The following is an 18,823-nucleotide window of genomic DNA, read 5'->3' as shown; positions in this document are numbered from 1 at the left end:
ATAGTCAACATGGCTTTGTGCATGGGAAATCATGTCTCACAAACTTGATTGAGTTTTTTGCAGGGAGGATTGATGAGGGCAGAGCGGTGAATGTGATCTGTGTTGACTTCGGTGGGGAGTTCAATGGGGTTCCCTGTGGGAGACTGGCTGGCGGGGTTGGATCTTATGGAATGCAGGGAGATTTGGCCATTTGGATGCAGGGCTGGCTCAAGGGTGGAGAACAGAGGGTGGTGGTGGAGAGTTGTTTTTCAGGCTGGAGGCCTGTGACTGATGGAGAGCCGCGGGCATTGGTGCTTTGTTCATTGCTTTTGATCATTTGTGTGGATGATTTGCATGTGAACTTGGGAGGTATATTTGGTGGGTTTTTGCAGGGTTGGTGTGTGTGGTGGACGGCGAGGAAGTTGCCTCGGATTATGGCGAGGTCTTGATCGGATGGGCCGGTGGGCTGCGGAGTGGCAGATGGGGTTCAATTTGGGTGGATGCGGGGTGCTGCATTTGTGAAAGCAGGTCTTAACTGGACTTATACACTTGGTGGTGGGGTTCTGCGGAGTGTTGCTGAACGGGGAGACCTTGGAGTGCAGGTTCATAGCTTCTTGAAAGCAGAGTCGCAGGTAGATAGGATAGTGAAAGCAGCGTTTGGTATTCTTTCCTTTATTGGTCAGACCATTGAGTATCGGAGTTGGGAGATATATTGCAGCAGTACAGGACATTGGTTAGACCACTTTTGGAATATTGCTTGCTCTTCTAATCTCCTTCCTATTGGAAGGATGTTGTGAAACTTGAAAGGATTCAGAAAAGATTTACAAGGATGTTGCCAGGGTTGGAGGATTTGAGTTATCGGCAGAGGCTGAATAGGTTGGGGCTGTTTTCCCTGGAGCGTCGAAGGCTGAGGGGTGACCTGATAGAGGTTTATAAAATCAATGAGGAACATGGATAGGGTAAATAGACAAAGTCTTTCCCCTAGGCTGGGGAAGTCCAGAACTAGAGGGTTTGGGGTGAGAGGGGAAAGATATAAAAGGGACCTAAAGGGCAAGATTTTCACGCAAAAGGTGATGCATGCATGGAATGAGCTGCCAGAGGAAGTGGTGGAGGCTGGTACCATTACAGCATTTTAAAGGCATCTGGATGGATATGTGAATAGGAAGGGTTTAGAGGGATATGGGCCAAGTGCTGGCAAATGGGACTAGATTAGGTTCGGATATCTGGTCAGCATGGACGAGTTGGACCGAGAAGTCTGTTTCCGTGCTATATGACTCTATGACTCTATTTGTAGCTGAGATTCAGGTTGTAAGTTTGCGCGCTGAGCTGGTAGGTTTGTTCTCAGACGTTTTGTCACCATGCTCGGTAACATCATCAGTCAGCCTCCAGTGAAGCACTGGTCTGCAGTTCTCCATTGACTGTTCATTCCACTGTGAGATCTAGAAAGGGGAGTCTGTGTCACAGTCAACAGTCAATGGAGAATTGCAAACCAGCGTCTACAGGAAAGCAGCACACACCGACCAGATACTTAACTACAGGAGCAATCACCCCAACACCCACAAATGGAGCTGCATCAGGATATTACTTAAATGGGCCACAACACACTGCTGCACCCAGGAACTATGAGCAGCAGAAGAAAAATATCTATTGAGCGTATTCAAGAACAAAGGATATCCGATAAACGCAGTCCGTCGTTTCTTAAAACAACAAACCCAAACAAGAAGACACAACATGCCCAGAGAGTCTCGTCACACTACTGTACCTCAAAGGTATTTCGGAGATAACTACCAGACTACTTCAACCCCTTGGCATCATGGTAGCCCACAAACCTACCAATACAGTGAAACAGCTACTGATGAACCTAAAGGACCCTATACCAATACCTAGCAAAATGAATGTCATTTACAAAATACCCTGTAAGGACTGCAACATACACTGCATCGGACAGACAGGCAGGAAATGTGCCACCAGGATACATGAACACCAACTAGCCACCAAAAGACATGACCAGCTATCACTAGTATCCTTACACACAGACGAAGAAGGACACCACTTCAACCGGGACAACACATCCATCCTAGGACAGGCTAAACAGCGACACACACAGGAATTCCAAGAGAGCTGGCTTTCAAACCTCAACTCCATCAATACACACATTTGATTTGGACCGCATTTACCAACCTCTGAGAAGAAGTCCTGGAAATGATATCACCCACCTTAACAGACTAAGGAGCACAAATAGAAAGTGGGACAGAACGGTCACGCTTCATCGGAGGCTCACTGATGATGTTAGCTGGTATTGTGACGAAACATCTGAAAACAAACCTTCCAGCTCGGTGAGCAAACTTACAACCTGAATAAAAACGAGTGTTTTTTTAAAATTCTCTACTTTTGGTGACTTAATTCCATGAACAGAATTCCCATCCCAACAAAAATGCAATAAAGTTTGAAATTCATAAAGCAACAAATTAAAGGATTGCTTTTACTTGGTCAAATTCAACTCCACTTTTACTCTTGAAGGCATGTGATCCAGGTCGACAATTTGACCAATTTTCCAAATGTTGGGAGCAGGTGGGAGGATGCAGCAGATCGAAGTGCTCTCTTCAGACAGTCCAGAATCACATTCCAGATGGTAGTCAGTTTGTGTTGCAGAAAGAGCAAGAGATCTCTCTGGGATTGTTCACACTGTAATTTCTTCTTTTGGATTTTGTTTTACTTCAGGGCCTGCTTAAAGAGGTGCAGTCGTTGCGCGACCAGTTGTGTGTTGGGATGGAAATCAATATGAGTGATACTGCGGCCAAACTTCTGCAGCTATACGGGCAGCTGAGGAACACTGATTTGGTTATCGTATAACAACTGGAACTGTTCAAACTACCCGATCTTCTGATTGTGAGACAAGAATTCTGGTCTTGAGCCAACCGGACACTCTGTAATTACATAAATGTTGTAATAGCAGCCCCCTTGGCTAAAGAGCTGGGGTAGTTTGCTTAAGCAGAGTCACTGTACTCTGAAAATAATTTGTAATGGAAAGCACTTTGTCGCATCATTGAAACATCTCAGAGTTTTATAAAAACACAAGGAATGACATTGATGGTCACAGTGAAATAATGGATCAGTGCAGGTTGGAGGATGTGGACTGATGTGTTTCTGTGATACTTGTGGTCTTTGTACCATTTGCATGAACCTCATTGTTAAACAAGAGCTTGCAATTCCTGATATTTCACTGTGATAAATGGCCCAGCAATGTAAATGGTATTGTTGCCACAGACATATGAGAGTTAATATGGGAAACTGCTTTTATCAGATGGGAGATACATAAATGTAACTTGATAACAAATACAGTGTTGAAAAACATGAAATAAAATTGTTTGTCAATAAATGCTGACTGGTATCTGTAACTATTTATTTAATTTCATTAAAAATACTAGTTTAAAGGTTTATACTGTATTGGAAAAATTGGAGTTAAATTGACTGTTCACAAGTCCTGAAGAAGGGCTAATGCCCGAAACGTCAATTCTCCTGTTCCCTAGATGCTGCCTGACCTGCTGCGCTTTTCCAGCAACACATTTCCATCTCTGTTCACAAGTCATTCAGATTGTGAAAGCTCTCTTTGATCCCTACTGAGCCATAACAACCACAGTGGTCATGGCATAACAACTAGCCTCAGTGCCTTAGGGTTAGGGATGATGAATTCGATAATTGGTCTGCTTTCAATAAATTGCCACTCACTATTGAGGTTGATACATGAGGTTGATACCCTTGTTACCCCAAATCCTTGTGGAAATACTTTTGTTGACAGAGTTGGTAACTTCAGAAGAGAAGGATGGAAGAAAATTGAAAATAGAGACTGACGAAGGTGTAGCGCAAAGATAACAAGGTCAGAAGCAGAGTTCTTAGTTGGTGGTTACATAGTGTTACACTTTAATCACGTTTCCCAAGGTAATAAAGCAGTCAGTGCCTGCACACAGCAAGTCTTGGATCAAGATTCGGGCTGATGAGTGCCAAGTAACTTGTGGGATGTCAATGTCATCTAGAACAAGAACCCAATCACCCCATCTTGCTGTTCAACGTCCAAACCAGATTACCATGAACCTGGAAGCAGCCACATGAACCAGTTGAAGCAGCCACATTAATTCTGTTGCAGCGAGAGCAGGCCAGAAGCTGGATTTTTTGCTATGAGCGGCTGACATTCAGACCCAGTGAAAGCTTTCCTCCAGTTACAATTGAGGAATGTGATTGAACTGTCTACAATTGCCTAGGTGAGCATAGTAACAGCAACACTAGCCAGGACAATGCAGCCAGTTTGACCAGTATTCCATCACTGGCTCAAACACCCACTCTCACCAGCCATGATTGCAGTGTGTGCAATTGACAGGATGCTGACAATGATGATGGGACAAATGCCTCAATTTCTTACACTTACCCTCCAGTCATGTGTGTGCTGCCCAGATACTGTGATCCTGGAGGTACTTAAAATGGCAGTTTCTGATTGGATCTATATGAAGTTCTAGAGATAGATGGATAGGTTTTACAGCCCTCTGGTCAGACTCAGGTAATATTTCCAATTGTTTGTACCAAGAATCAAAATATATTCATGCATTGCAACTGTGCTAGGGATCAACAATAAGAGACTGGAACGACATGACATAGAAACTTCTCTCCAAGATAAATAAATGTGATCTTACAGAGTTATACAAGATTACAAATAGTAAAGAACACATTAAGCTGTGGAAGCTGAATGAAGGGACACAGGTTTGATCTAATAAGGGGGCAGTTTAGGGCTGATATTCATGAAATGGATTTTGAAATACAGTCGAGGTGGGGGCAACGTTTTAAAAGACAAGTGCAACAATGAGAAGACTACAGACTTTATGGATGGACAAATTAAGATGGGCCAAATGGTCTTCCATGCCTGTCAGCATCTTGTGATAAACCAAATGGTTCACTTTAATTAGTTAGAATTTTCAAACACACTTCTGACAGAGTTGCATGGGTGAGTGAGATTTGATCTAGGTTCTTGCTGTCCAGCAGTAGCCTGCAAGCAGAAGAATCTTGTCAAAATATAGCTCTTTCCATCTAAGGTTGAGTGCAGATTGGTTGCAAGTTGAAACATTTTCATCCTGCAGGAATAATCAAGAGCTGTTACTCCTTAATTCAGTATTTCTGAACTCAAATGTATGTTTCTGAAAGGCTGGCTTCACTGGAAAATAAAAAATTGCATTATTTTGACACTATGCTTCATCAGGTCTCGATTTTCCTTTATTTAATTACTCATTACAGACTGTATTTATGTATAAAAACATTTTAAGCATTGAATTGTGTCTGACAAACTATTTGATTCAACTTAATTATGTTGCTGAGAAACAAATAGATCATAAGAAATCAGGTTTGAGCAATGAGTGCTGAAAGACTTAGGATAACAAAAGCAAAAGTGAAAAGTTGTGTTTTTGACAACGTAGCTTAAAATGTTGTGAAACACTTCATAAAAGGCCCAAGTAACGAAACGCAGGAGGTATCCTGCACCAGTTGGAAATCTGTAATCAGCAGAAAATGCTTTCAGTCACAGTGTGTCTTCCTTCTGCAATTTCTCCACACACAACTTCACTAACTCTCTCCCCAAGTTGAAGAGCCTCCCTTAGTTGTTTTAGGACTCAAAGCTCCCCCCAGGGAAAGGACATTTTCTGGTCTCCTTTTGGATTCATTGAACAGGCCTGTGTATTTGGACCACATCATGCACCTAGCATTGATCAGCCTGTTTTATTCAGTTGTGGTTAAAAGAGTTCTAATCTGAGTTCCTGACGTGCCTTCTGATGTCTGGTCTTCTTGGGAGATATCCATATGGTCAGTTCTGTTCAAAGCTGAGAAGCAACTAAATATATTTATCTTTTAAAGAAGCAGAAGAAAGTTTATAATGGTGATTTCTGATGCTGTTGAAAGATTAACAGAAATAAATCTTAAATATTGAATTTAATATTTGTTTCTGGGCACGAATCCACAGCGATGAAGGGCTTATGCCCGAAACATCGATTCTCCTGCTCCTCTGATGCTGCCTGACCTGCTGTGCTTTTTCAGCACCGCACTCTCGACGATGAACCTACAGTGGCCTGTCCTAAAGAAATTGATGGAAGCATTTGGTCATTAAGCTAGGAATGATGACCAAATCTGTTATTAAATGCTGTACTTTTTGGTCAGGTGGTAAAGGCAACATTTAGCTCAACCATATCCATCTAAAGGTCCCAGATTCAATTCCTGAATTATTTATTCTCTGTTGGATTGCCAGCGGGGATGCTGTTATTGGCTTTATTGACCTTAAGCAAAGGAATCAAAGCACCACACTTTTTGACTCTGAGTCTTCAGCATCTGCACTCACTTTCTCCTTGTATTAGGACAGGTATCAGGGTAAAGCAAACAAAGACCTTTCTACTGAGGTGAACCAAAGAGGAATGATGGTGGAGGAGGAGCTGGTGTAATGAACCCTGTCAAATGCAGCAGAGAGTTAATTGAGGAGTAAATTGCCACGGTTGCAATCAGAGGTGATAATGTGGTAACTTTGACAAGTGTAGCCTTGGTGTTTTGGTTAGTGTGGAGTGCAGGCTGGTAGCATTCAAAGAGCGAATTTTGGAAGAGATGCAAACAAAACAGGGCGGTGTTGGCATGTTCAAAGGACCTTGGAAAAGAAAGTGGAGGTTAGAGATTGGACAGGAGTTGACCGAGACAAGCAAGGCTTGACAAATCTGTCAACACTCACAGTCAAGCCTTTCCAATGAGGAATGGTTCCTTGTGTGAGGCAGCAGAGGGCATCTGGTGCCAAAACAAAATTGTCTCAGTCGCTAGCATCAGCAGAGGATGGACCAAAGGTGCAGAAAAGTACTATTAAAATGGATGCTTTTAATGCACCACTTGGTCTGATACTAATGAGCACAGATTCAGAGGATCCTGTGAGTGCTGATTCCTGGCTTGTGTTTAATTAGAGGATCACATTTACAGGAAAATAGGAAAAGAAAATCTGCTAAAATGTTAAGAATATGAAATTAAAATGAGAATTTGAATTACATGCTTTTTCTTTTTAAAAATGCACTTTTTAAAATCTCTGTATTGATGGTGTAACAGGGAACAGTCAATACCTAGCATATTCTGATAGCATGGCAAATTGTGTCTCCTTTCAACAGATTGGATTGTGATTAACCAGTTTCAGATGACTCCAACGTACCATATCAATGCATCAAGTCTGGGAATCAAGTTGCACTCTTGCTATTCTGCAAACAGATGAATGTGATGGATGGATGCTTTCCAAACCTTGCTGGGTTTTTTTGTCTCTCGCTGCTTCGTGCTGTAATGGCATTGAGAGTCAGTAGGTGGTGCTATGCCTTTGTTCAAACACCATCTCTTTCTTTCATAGTTGGCCAGCTTATTAATCAAAAAATGGCCCCTCAGCAGAGCCATGTGTTATTAATTTTCAGGTAAATGAAGGGAACTGTGGGATGTGATCCCAATAGACCAGTATACAAATACTTGTTTCCCTGGACATAAAATGGACTTTAGCTTGCTCCCTCACAGCTGAATACAGATCCTGTTCATCAGGTTTGCACCAGTCATTGTGGGGCAGCTCAGGTTGTCACCTTGGGGTTCTTCTGATCCTGGTCAGTCCTACATCTGGGGAACCAGCACCCTCTGAGAAAGGACTATATTACTCTTTTGTGAAGCTCACTCCACTCAGCCCACTCAGCTTCCAGTGGCCTCTCATTTTAATGCTTCCCCATTGTTCTCATACGGACATATCTGTCCTTGGCCTGCTGCACTGTTCTAATAATGCTGAATGGAAATTTGAGGAGCAGCACCTCCTCTTTCAATTAGGCACTTCACAGCCTTCCAGACTCAAGGTTGACTTCAACAATTTCAGGCGATGAATTCCATTTCACACCACCCCCTAACTTTGTTCCTTTCCTTTGCATGCTTTGTTTTGCTCATGCTTTCAGATAGCAAAACATCTGATATGATGCAAAACCTTTCCCCCTCCTGCTCTCAGCCCACTATTCTCTTTGGCCCTATAAGACTAACTCACTTGTCCCATTCAATATTTCCAGCTTTCCATCCTGTCACAGAACATCCTTCCTCAAAATCTTTCATCCAAATCTTCTTCAAAATCTTTTGCGTATCTGACTTTTCGCAGGTCTGGTGTAGGTTGTCAACCAGTGCAATAGAGATGACTTTAACCTAAATACTGGGATCAAGCAACCACCCCAACTGTATGCTTGACCATGGCCAATCCCCAGACTGGTATTGGAGACTGCCCTTGACTTACGGTTCCAGGTACTCCTTGACTGATGGGTATCTCCATGGATGTCAATAAGAACTGCTCACCTAGGGGTTTGTGACATGTCTGCTTGCTGTGTACGCTGCTGGCATTTGGAGCAGATGAGATTGATGTCACACATTGCCCTAGAGTAAGATATATGCCAACTTGACTGAGGACCGCTGACCAGGAAGACAAGCTGCGAGGTTATGTGACTGCGCTAATTGGCACAGTATGGCAAGGCAGGTAGGCACTAAGTGAACAATTGCCTTAAGTTAAAAGCTCGATCCTAAAGCATGATAATCTTATAAACCTTATAATTGGTATCTGAGTTCCGGGGAAGATAAAGAACAATGAACAAAAGCAGGAATGATGTCCACTGTTTGTGCAATTACGCTCTAATGTGCCTAAGCTTGCTGAGGCCAATGGGCTTGTGTGTTTCTTCTACAGCCCTAACTGTCATAAGGTAATATTGCCCAGTCAGGAGGTGCAGTCCTAACCAACCTGTTCAGATGTTATAATGCAGCTGGGACTTGAGGTGGACACACTACCACTATATTACAAGAACCCTACCACTACATTACAAGAATGGGATAGGATTCATCAGGACCTTAATGTTAAAGGCAGTTCCCTGAGACTGGACACTCTGCTGGTAACTGGCAGTTTGTTGAAGGGACTTGAGTTCCAGCATTTGATCTTCTGATGTTGACTTCAGCTACTATGGGAATTGAACCTCTACTGTGCATGCTACTCTGTATCAGAAAGCAACTGAGCTAACCAACCCCCAGCTAAATCTAGAAGAAGTCTGAAGGAAAGGTTGCAAGCTTCTTCACCTGTTTTAACAGATTTAAGTGAATGATTCCAATTTAGAATTTTGATATGCTAGTGGCTGGGCAGGGTTCAGACAGACCACCTACACCAAGGAGAGACGACAGTGGAATTTGGAATTCTTCCTGACCACGGTCAGACATTGAAGATCATTTGCTTGGCTTTCAGGAAGATTAATTAAAACAGAACAATGACTTTCTACTGGAAATGCTCAGCGTTATCATGATGTCCTATACAACTGTCCTCATGAAGCCAGCTTTAGGGTCAGACATAGGACTGTTGGCTGTGAACACGACACCAGCCAACACAGCAGGCTGCTTTCCTTTGATATAAACGGCCCCTTGGTTGCAGTGGGAATAATATGGTCCAGTTAGCTGACTTTTGTTCAGTCACGTTCTCCTTCTCCCTCCGTGTTTGTTTCTCCCACACACCTGCTCAACTTGCTTCAGGCCCTGACCATTGGGAATGCTGCAAGGTTTGCAAATACAAACACCCGTCGCCAGGGCTATTCATAAAATCCAAATTCTGATAAGTTGTGCCTGATCGATGTCTATTTAAAATGTTATAAATCTCGCTGTGCAGGCCCACAAACTACTTAACAGGGTGGACTGATCAATTAGCTGGATGAGTATTGACAAACTGACAGCTTGCTTCACGCATTATTCTGCAAGCTGACCTTTCCCTGTCAGTGTGATGATTCGATTAAACAAATCCCCATCCCCCGCCGACCCAGTCACATTCCCCAGTGGCTCCGGCATTGCCTTCATCTGTGTAAAATCGAGAATGAGATGTGAGGATTTAGAGTGACAGTGCATCTAGGTACGACGCGCACACACACACAAAAAATCATTTCACTTCTAAATTTAGGACTGAAACCACTTGGGTGGACAGTGAAGGTTTCTTTAATAACTGTGTTACATACGGATAGCACATTTTCCAGAGACCAGACATCATCCTGAGTCTGATAGCCCTTCCTTTATCACCGCCCCCACTATGGTCTTGCATGGCCCAACACCGGCCACTCCCCTCCAGGGCTAACCACATCTGCAGAGACAAGGGGGGGCTGCTGTCACTTGCTGCTTTGCAAAGTTCCAACTGCAATCCTGTCGAGTGTGTTCGCCCAAACACTGCCACCAACTTCGGCAAGGCGACTTTCCAGAGACTAAAATGCCCTCTTGACAGCTGGAGTTTGGTTCAGTCGCACAAAGCATTCAGTTCCTCACTCCCCCAACTGGGCCAGCAAGCTGCTGCAGTTCTTTAAGGGTTAATGGAAATAGTGCGAGGGATCCATAACTGCCCTACAGCGCAGGGTCGGTGCAATACGTTGCCATGTCTCTGAGGTACTGTATAAATATTGCATAACCTCCCTGTGTCAGCGTTCATTAGTCCTTGTCAAACACAACCGCGTGATGTGAATGATAAAAGAAAATCCACAACGTGCCCCCACAGAGTGGCCCTGTGGGAATTTTCAGACAGCGTTCTGACAGTGCTTTGGGTAGCCCCTCTCTATCTGCGTTTTGCAGATTGTCTCTGTTCATATTAGTTCAGCTCCCTAGGGAGGAAACGCGCTCTGTTGCAAGGCTGATACAGGAGCTGTCAGGGATTCCAACAGAGACAACTGTCTGCCCCTCGTCTATTGTCAAATGAGATGGGGAAGAAAAAAAATACCCGAATAAAGTTCCATTTCCAGTTCAGGTTGAAAATTGGCTGAAATTGTGCTGATCACTACAAACCAAAACCTCTTCAATCGGAGCTCATCCATTATTCTCTCATCCAACGATATATGAGTGGGGGTTGGGGGGGGGGGGGGAGAAGGCTGAAACCATCTGCAACTTCACACAAAGAGGAGGCCCACAAAACTCACTGGTGAATGGTGAAGCTGTAGCTAAGTGAAGTTAAATTATTATAATTCTCTGACTGTTGCAGACACTTAGTAAAGTCTCCACAGTGCGGTAGCAATTATCATTTCACCACTTCAGCATTTTGCTCCCAGGTTAACCCCTACAGCTTTCCAGTCATAGAAATGTGCAGCACGAAAACAGACCCTTCGGTCCAACCCGTCCATGCCGACCAGATATCCCAATCCAATCTAGTCCCACCTGCCAGCACCCGGCCCATATCCCTCCAAACCCTTCCTATTCATATACCCATCTAGATGCCGTTTAAATGTTGCAATTGTACCAGCCTCCACCACATCCTCTGGCAGCTCATTTCATACACGTACCACCCTCTACATGAAAAGATTGCCCCTTAGGTCTCTTTTTATATCTGTCCCCTCTCACCCTAAAACTGTGCCCTCTAGTTCTGGACTCCCTCACCGCAGGGAAAAGACTTTGTCTATTTACCCTATCCATGCCCCTCATGATTTTATAAACTTCTATAAAGTCACCCCTCAGCCTTCGACACTCCAGGAAAAACAGCCCCAGCCTGTTCAACCCTTCTTTATAGCTCAACTCCTCCAACCCTGGCAACATCCTTGTAAATCTTTTCGGAACCCTTTCAAGTTTCACAACATCTTTCCGATAGGAAGGAAAACAGAATTGCATGCAATATTCCAACAGTGGCCTAACCAGTGTACTGCACAGCTACAATATGATCTCCCAACTCCTGTACTCAATATTCTGACCAATAAAGGAAAGCTTACCAAATGCCTTCTTCACTAAATTATCTACCTGAGACTCCACTTTCAAGGAGCTATTAACCTGCACTCCAAGGTCTCTTTGTTCAGCAGTACTCCCTAGGACTTTACCATTAAATGTATAAGCCCTGCTAAGATTTGCTTTCCCAAAATGCAGCACCTCGCATTTATCTAAATTAAGCTTTACCTGCCATTTCTCAACCTATTGGCCCATCTGGTCATGATCCTGTAATCTTTGGCCCTGACAAGGCTACTTCATTCCCCAACTTTAACTTGAACATCCCCTGCCTTCCAAATCTTTTCCTCTTTCTCAGAGATCCCAGGGTACAGTTCAATGGATGTCCACTAACTTCCAGTAAACTGATCCAAGTGGCCATTCTACTTGCGCATGCTTAAATACTGTGTTTGAACACCATGCCAGTATAGGACTCCTGCCTGATGTCCAACTGGGTAGTGTTCAGGGTAGAGCTCGATTGAGGTTGTCCTTCAATTCGAGGATGTGTCGCCTGTGGAGTAGGAATTCTGAGCCGTGTTCATTAGCTCCAATCGCTTTTCTATCCTTCTTCTCTCCTGCTTTTTTGCTCAGTGTTGTTTTCCTTACCTCTTGGTGAAGAGCTCAGTCGCAGCAGTGTTGAGTGGCCCTCAGCGGCAGTGTCGGAGATGAGGTTGGGTTCCCAGCAGCTTCTGCCTCACCCAGGCGGCCCTCGCACCAAAACATGGCCCCTGCTGCTGCTGCCACAAATGTGAGGTTAGGTTGGGTTCCCGGCAACGTCTCCGTCCAGCGCAGATTCGTGGACGTGAGAGTCGACCCAGGACCCGGCTGCATTGGCGAGGTAGACCTGAAGCGGACTCTTGGCAGCAGCGGGATGGTGCTTGGGCCCGGTTCAGTACCTGGCAGCATCAATGGGGTCTGCATTGGCGAGGTCCAGTGAGGACTCGGCGAGGGCATCAGCGAAGGCAAAATGGCGCTCAAGAGTGATGACTTGCATTCAGCAGTGGCCCAGCGAAGGGGATCCATGCCTGGTCACTAGACCCATGGCCCGTGAAGAAGTACTTAACAAGAAGGACTGTAAAGTTCGACACTCTTTTGATTTCTTCATTTTCCTGCCTTTATATTCCAGTGTTTTGATTCATTTTTCTGTTTTTTAAGATGGCGCCAGAGAGTGGCAACTCTACACCAATATTTCTCACTGTATTTTGTAACAAGACATACATGACAACAAATTAATCAAACTTAGGCCTGTCAGTTACTGTTGTAGGTCTGATGTGACTGAACATGCAGATTCTCGATTGGTGATGCTTTGGGCACATAGAGTCATATGGCAGGACATCCCACGAGATAAAGGAACCTGGCTTTTCTTCCTCTTCTTTTCTTTTCTGCCTCATTATTAAAGGTTTTCAGACTTTAATCATGACGGGGCTCGATGGAAGTCGTCACCATTTTGAATGATTTAGCTTCTCCCGGCAGTTCATGTCAATGCTGCTGCACTTCCAAGAGGAGCCTCCAAGTATCTTTGCAGCATTTTGTTTGACCTCTCCTGGAGAGATAGCCATTTGATGATTAAGGAAGCAGAATCTGTTGGAGATGGAATTTTTCAGCCATCCAGGCACAATGTCCAGTCTGTCATAATTGGTTTTACAAGTGTTTTGCCTAACATTGAAGGAATTGGCTTCAAGACGGACACTGGTATTTGCTCAACGATCCTCCTATTGAACTTGGACAGTGCAGCAGAGGCGTTTCTGTGGGATTTCTCTGGTGCTCTTATGTGTGACTGATACACAGTTCAGGCCTCACTGCAGGAGTGCGGTGTGATGACAATTACTCATTACAGCAGGACTTTTGTTACCTTGTGGAGGTCTTTTTGATGTCAAACACTTGCAGCTGTAGCTTGTGGCTCAGCTCATCCAGTGTTTCATCTCCTTATTAACGGTGGCCGTTTGAAATAAGTGGCTGCCAAGACATGGGGAAGTGCTTAACATGTTGCAGAGATATATATATAGTAAGTGGAACATTCAACTGACCAGATGGAGCACACAGGCCTCTCTACTACATCAAGGTGGTGATTCACAGAAAGCTTTCTGTAGCATGATTGTCCAGGTGAACTCAAGCTTGCAGATTCATGGTGTGTTTTGGGGTCTACCCTTAGGCTTCACCTTGTCTTTATTTATTTACCCTGTCCCTCGACAACTGCCTCCTCAAAAAGGTCACCTTCCATAGCTAATAACTCCAAACTATATATCCCATTTCCACACTTAAGTGAAAGAATAGCGTGATGTTATTTGTCAATATGATGCCATGCCCTGAATTAACCAACACTTTCTTCAACACAACATTGATAAACTCTCCTGTTGCTGTTTACCAGAAATATTTTGCTTGAGTCCTATATTTGTTCTTGGCTATTCACTCAGTCTTAACAACATCTAATTTGGCCGTGAACTCAGTCTCAAATCTCGTAACAACTTTGTTGACAAAACAGAGCTGACTAGTATCTCTGCCTCACTATCTGTCCTTGCAATGAAACACTGATCCACATATTTATCATTTAATTTCTTCAGTCTTCTCTCTGCCAGTTCCTCAGTTCTACCCCAAATCCTAATGCTAGCCTAAATCAAAATGCAAGCATCCACTACTCTTATCCTCATGAATTTTATTTGCTTCATAATCTATGAAATCTACTTCAAAGTCCTTGTCCTTTTCTTTAACTCTTCCTTTTAGCTCCACTAGATCCCGCAAATCTCTCCCATCCTGTGTCCTAACAGGAACCCTCTCCATATCCTTTTCATTTTTACTGTCACCATTCCAACTTCCTGTATATGTTCAATCTTTTGTTTCTCTGTTTGGAGTTACCATTCTTTTGGATTCTTGAATTGTAGAAAACATGGCAACCATCTTGTGCACCTTCATGTCCCCACAAACAGGGGGACAATGTAAAAATAAACTCCATTAACAATCTTGATTCAATGATGCATATTTGCAAGTAAACTGGAAGGTGGTGGTCTTGTGGCATAGTAAGTAATGTCCCTGTCTCAGAGTCAAAAGCCCCAGTTTCAATAGTTTCAAGTCCTACTCCAGAACTTGATGGCCAAGGTTGATGCATTCCTAATGTCGCCAAACTGGTTGACTATTAACATGTTAGTCCTTCTAACTCATGCCAGTGGCAATGGTAAGAGTAGGACAGGTTCCTGGTAAGCCTTGTGAGGGAAAGAATATTGAAACCTCTACCATCGCTTTCCATAGCTCCAGGCTACAACATGCAAGTAAAAATGCATGTCGCCACAGCAACTCAAACTCCCTGAGAAAACTGTAACAAACTGTTGCCACAGTGGGAGATGTTTTCCCCATCCTCCTTCAAAACATTGCATTTATTTTTACATTCAACTGAAGGCACACAGACCTCCAGATTCGTACATGATTCAAAAGGCAGCATCAATGGCAGTGCAGTACACTGGTACTGAACTCACAACCTCCTAACTCAGGCAAGAGTACGACCATGAAGCCAAAGCTGACCAGGCTGTTGTGGAATAATTTCCAAAATTGGCAGACTTATAGCTGCTGTATTTAGACATGTTGCTGAAACAGCAGATATCCAGCAGTTTTCTAAACACGCGTGGTTTTAATCTAATTTTTAAAGTTGCGAACAGGGTAAAATTTGTGATGCGTGCAAAATGGTATTTAATTTACAAATGGACATTTAAACCATGGGGTCAGTATGATAATTGCAGAAAGAAAAAAATGGTTTTTGATCTTTTCAAAATCCAGACTGGCTGGGCTACAGATAGTTACAGATTGTAAAGTAGGAACGGGCAGAGATTCTACCAGCCCATACAATATACTGAATCCTTAATTACAAATATAGACTTGTAATTTACTCTAATTCTTAAGTATTTGTTAAACTAGCATTTTTACGATGGTTTAATCTATCAGAACATCTGTTTGGTCGTTTATCTGCTCCAATATTCAATTAGCAAATTAATCACTTGACAACACCCCGGTGCCAAACTTCTGGAGCCACTCAGTGTGTTTCACCCCTTTGCAACCTGTCAACAACAGCTGGAGATCGTGTAGATGAATGGAAGAGAATTGAGGGAAAAGCTCATTAATAAAGCTGAGATCCAACACGTCACCACTTTTCCCATCTGGGGAGTGTACACAATGTTTCTAGCAAAGCATTTCTAAATCTGCGACGGTACTGTAAATTGCGAGCACCCCTTGGAGCAAATACATTTCTGTTCCCATGTGTACAGATCCTCATCCTTTAGGACAACAGGAATTCTAAGCAGCCTGGTGATGAATGGTTTGTAAATTCCAGCTGATGCTTTGCAAATCCTCAGTGTGACCTTTGACATTTTATAAACAGTTAGGAACAAAAAAAACAGGCTATTCACAGGGGGAAAAAAAAATGGGAAAGAAAGCTCAGCCTGGATTCCAATGAAAGGTTGGCACAAGCCACAGTTTCATTGTGTTTCTAATCTGGGATTCTCGAATAATACAACAAACACCTGTTCCTTATCTGAAGCTAGTTCCCTCCACCTTCTCAGCATAAAATAATACAGCTGAGTTCAGCAGTGTGAAATTGTGGAAACTGTACCTTTCCTTTGAACTGAACCCAAAATATATATTTATGTTTAGCATAGAATTATGAAAACTGATGAATTCCAGTTTGTATGTACTCTGAGAGCCAAATGTTTATTGGCAGCCTGTTAGATAAAGTTCAGGCCCTTCCACTTCAGAAATATTGGATTTCATAAAGGCTTAAAGAACCTGGTTCACTCCCCTGGTCTGTACTGTGTGAGCTGCTAGTGAAATAGTAAGAGAGCTACAATTCACCTCGGTCCTCAAATTAGTTGGTGGTAAAATATCACCAAGAGCTGTTATTTCCAAGTTTATTTTTTTAATGTGGCAGCCTGGGAAGAAAGGATTCAATTTAGCTCTGTCATATGCAAGCACGTGCCATGTCAGGTCCTACCAAAAAGCATTAGTTCCCTCTGTAAACCTTTCCATTGCTTTACCTTGTTTTCAACAATAGCTTGCATTTATACAGAGACTTTAACTTAATAAAGCATCCTTTGTTGCCTGTGATACTGGACCAAATTTGACAATGAACCACATAAAGAGGTATAGGACAAGGAGCCAAAAACTTGATTCGTATGGTTTTAGAGTGTCTTAAAGACTTTCATCTATCATCAAAGACGGCCTAATGCAAATTTACAGATGTTTTCACAGAAATGTTATTTTTAGAGACTATTTCCAGGATTTTCTATAACTTTAAAGTTGTACTTGTAAAACCAATTGAATTGCTAAACATTTTGAACAGAGATCTGCTCTTTAACTTCCAGTAGATTAATGGTTTTCACCTCTATCCGTAATCTTCAATTCCACTTTGCGGATGCGGTTATGCGGAAGCTTCCAAGTGTTGACAGTGAGCAAACAGGATATCTTTTGAACTTCTTCCATCTTTGGCCATGATCCATCTATACAGGCCCAACTAGATGACTGAAATAAATAATAGTCCAACAAATTTTACACAAGGATCTGTGAATCAAGCATCACTTGCTGAATGTAAGGATGTTCTGCTTTTTTATTAACATTCATGATCTCAGGATTGGACTGACAGAAGTGCAGTAATTTTTGCGTTATACAATAGCTAAATTAGACAACATTAGACCTTGAACCTATTACGCATACCTCCCAATATTAAAGTTAATGGAACTAAAATTGCTAAGATGTACAATGGGCATCTGAAATAATACTGGCTATTTTGCACAACTGCACAAGTCAGAGTGCGTGACAGCTTCTTTCTTCACCAAAAGACGGTTCTCCCAACCATTCATCTTTTGCTTTAAGTAAGTGCAGACTTCCCTTTTTTTCCCTAGTTTCCTTTTCTACTCTCCCCTATGGCTGTAAGTATGCGAGGTGTACTTAATGGTCATGGGTTGCATGGTGGCTCAGTGGCTAGCACTGCTGCCTCACAGCACCAGGGACCCAGGTTCGATTCTAGCCTCGAGCGGCTGTCTGTGTGGAGTTTGTATATTCTTCCTGTGTCTGCAAGGGTTTCCTCCCACAGCCCAAAGATGTGCAGGTCAGGTGAGTTGACTATGCTAAATTACCCATAGTGTTAGGTGTGTCATTCAGAGGGAAATGGGTCTGGGTGGGTTACGCTTCAGAGGGTTGGTATGGACTTGTTGGGCCGAAGGGCCTGTTTCCACACTGTAGGGAATCTTAAAAAAAGAGATTGGAGGATCTCTGGCTTCTTCTTTCCCATCCTATCCCAGATATCAGTTACAGTTTCCCCACTTCTAACTGAAGGTGTCTAACACCAGCAGTGAACGAAACTGGAATCTTTTACAGCAATATATAATATATCCATTGAACTATTAAGGGAGTTAACTCCTACCCATTCAAACAGCTTGGATGTAACAAATACAATTTTTTAAATATTTTAAAATCTGAACAAAATTACACAGATAAATAAAAATGTCATTACACCATTTGCTGTGGCTTCATTATCACAATTCTCCTTAGTCTTCCCTATGAAATATCACCAGACTTAAGGTTTTGCATTTGATCCCTTTGCATTTCCTGGCCAAGTATAACATGGATCAAATGCCAGGAATGACTCCTCAAACATTATGCTAGTAGTGTATCTGAACTGAGAAATGTATATTGACATTATCAAGAGTGTGGAATTTTAGTTTTGCCAAACTATTTATTTATGAAATACTTGCATTTGTCTGATAATTATGAAGCATTCATCTCCATTTTGTTTTAATCATTTTCATTGTGATAGCCCTGCATCTTCTCCACATCTACCACTATAATCAAACAAATGGACCAAAGCATTCTAAAATGCTGCAATCTACAGTCAGAGGCAATAAAGAGAAGATCCTGATCCTTACTCTTTGTTCTGAATTGTCAACTAGGCAAAGATCTACAAGCCTGAGCACCCTGGCCGATCCATTGTCTCAGCATGCTCCTGCCCCACTGAACTCATTTCTACTTCCACCCCCCCCCCAGTCCAGGAACTCCCCACATACGTTTGAGACACCACCCATGCCCTCCACCTCCTCCAAGACTTCTGTTTCCC

The 18,823-nt window shown here is 42.9% G+C and overlaps 1 protein-coding gene across 3 annotated transcripts in view; it reads left to right on the top strand.

The window, feature by feature from the left end:
* faap100 (FA core complex associated protein 100) overlaps positions 1–3,358 on the top strand; it is a 36,012-nt gene extending 32,654 nt beyond the window's left edge. For 2 of the 3 annotated variants that reach the window (XM_043714780.1, XM_043714782.1), the window contains exon 10: positions 2,701–2,793. In XM_043714780.1, coding sequence (XP_043570715.1) covers positions 2,701–2,711 — 11 coding nt within the window. In that variant the 3' untranslated portion in view covers positions 2,712–2,793. Of the gene's footprint in view, positions 1–2,700 lie in introns of all 3 variants that reach the window. The other variant, XM_043714781.1, reaches the window with a different exon arrangement.
* Positions 3,359–18,823: the final 15,465 nt, after the last annotated feature.

Source organism: Chiloscyllium plagiosum, chromosome 24 (genome assembly GCF_004010195.1).
Source record: "Chiloscyllium plagiosum isolate BGI_BamShark_2017 chromosome 24, ASM401019v2, whole genome shotgun sequence".
NCBI lineage: Eukaryota > Metazoa > Chordata > Chondrichthyes > Orectolobiformes > Hemiscylliidae > Chiloscyllium > Chiloscyllium plagiosum.
Note: the sequence above shows the minus strand (reverse complement) of the source record. Positions and strands in the feature narration are given on the sequence as shown.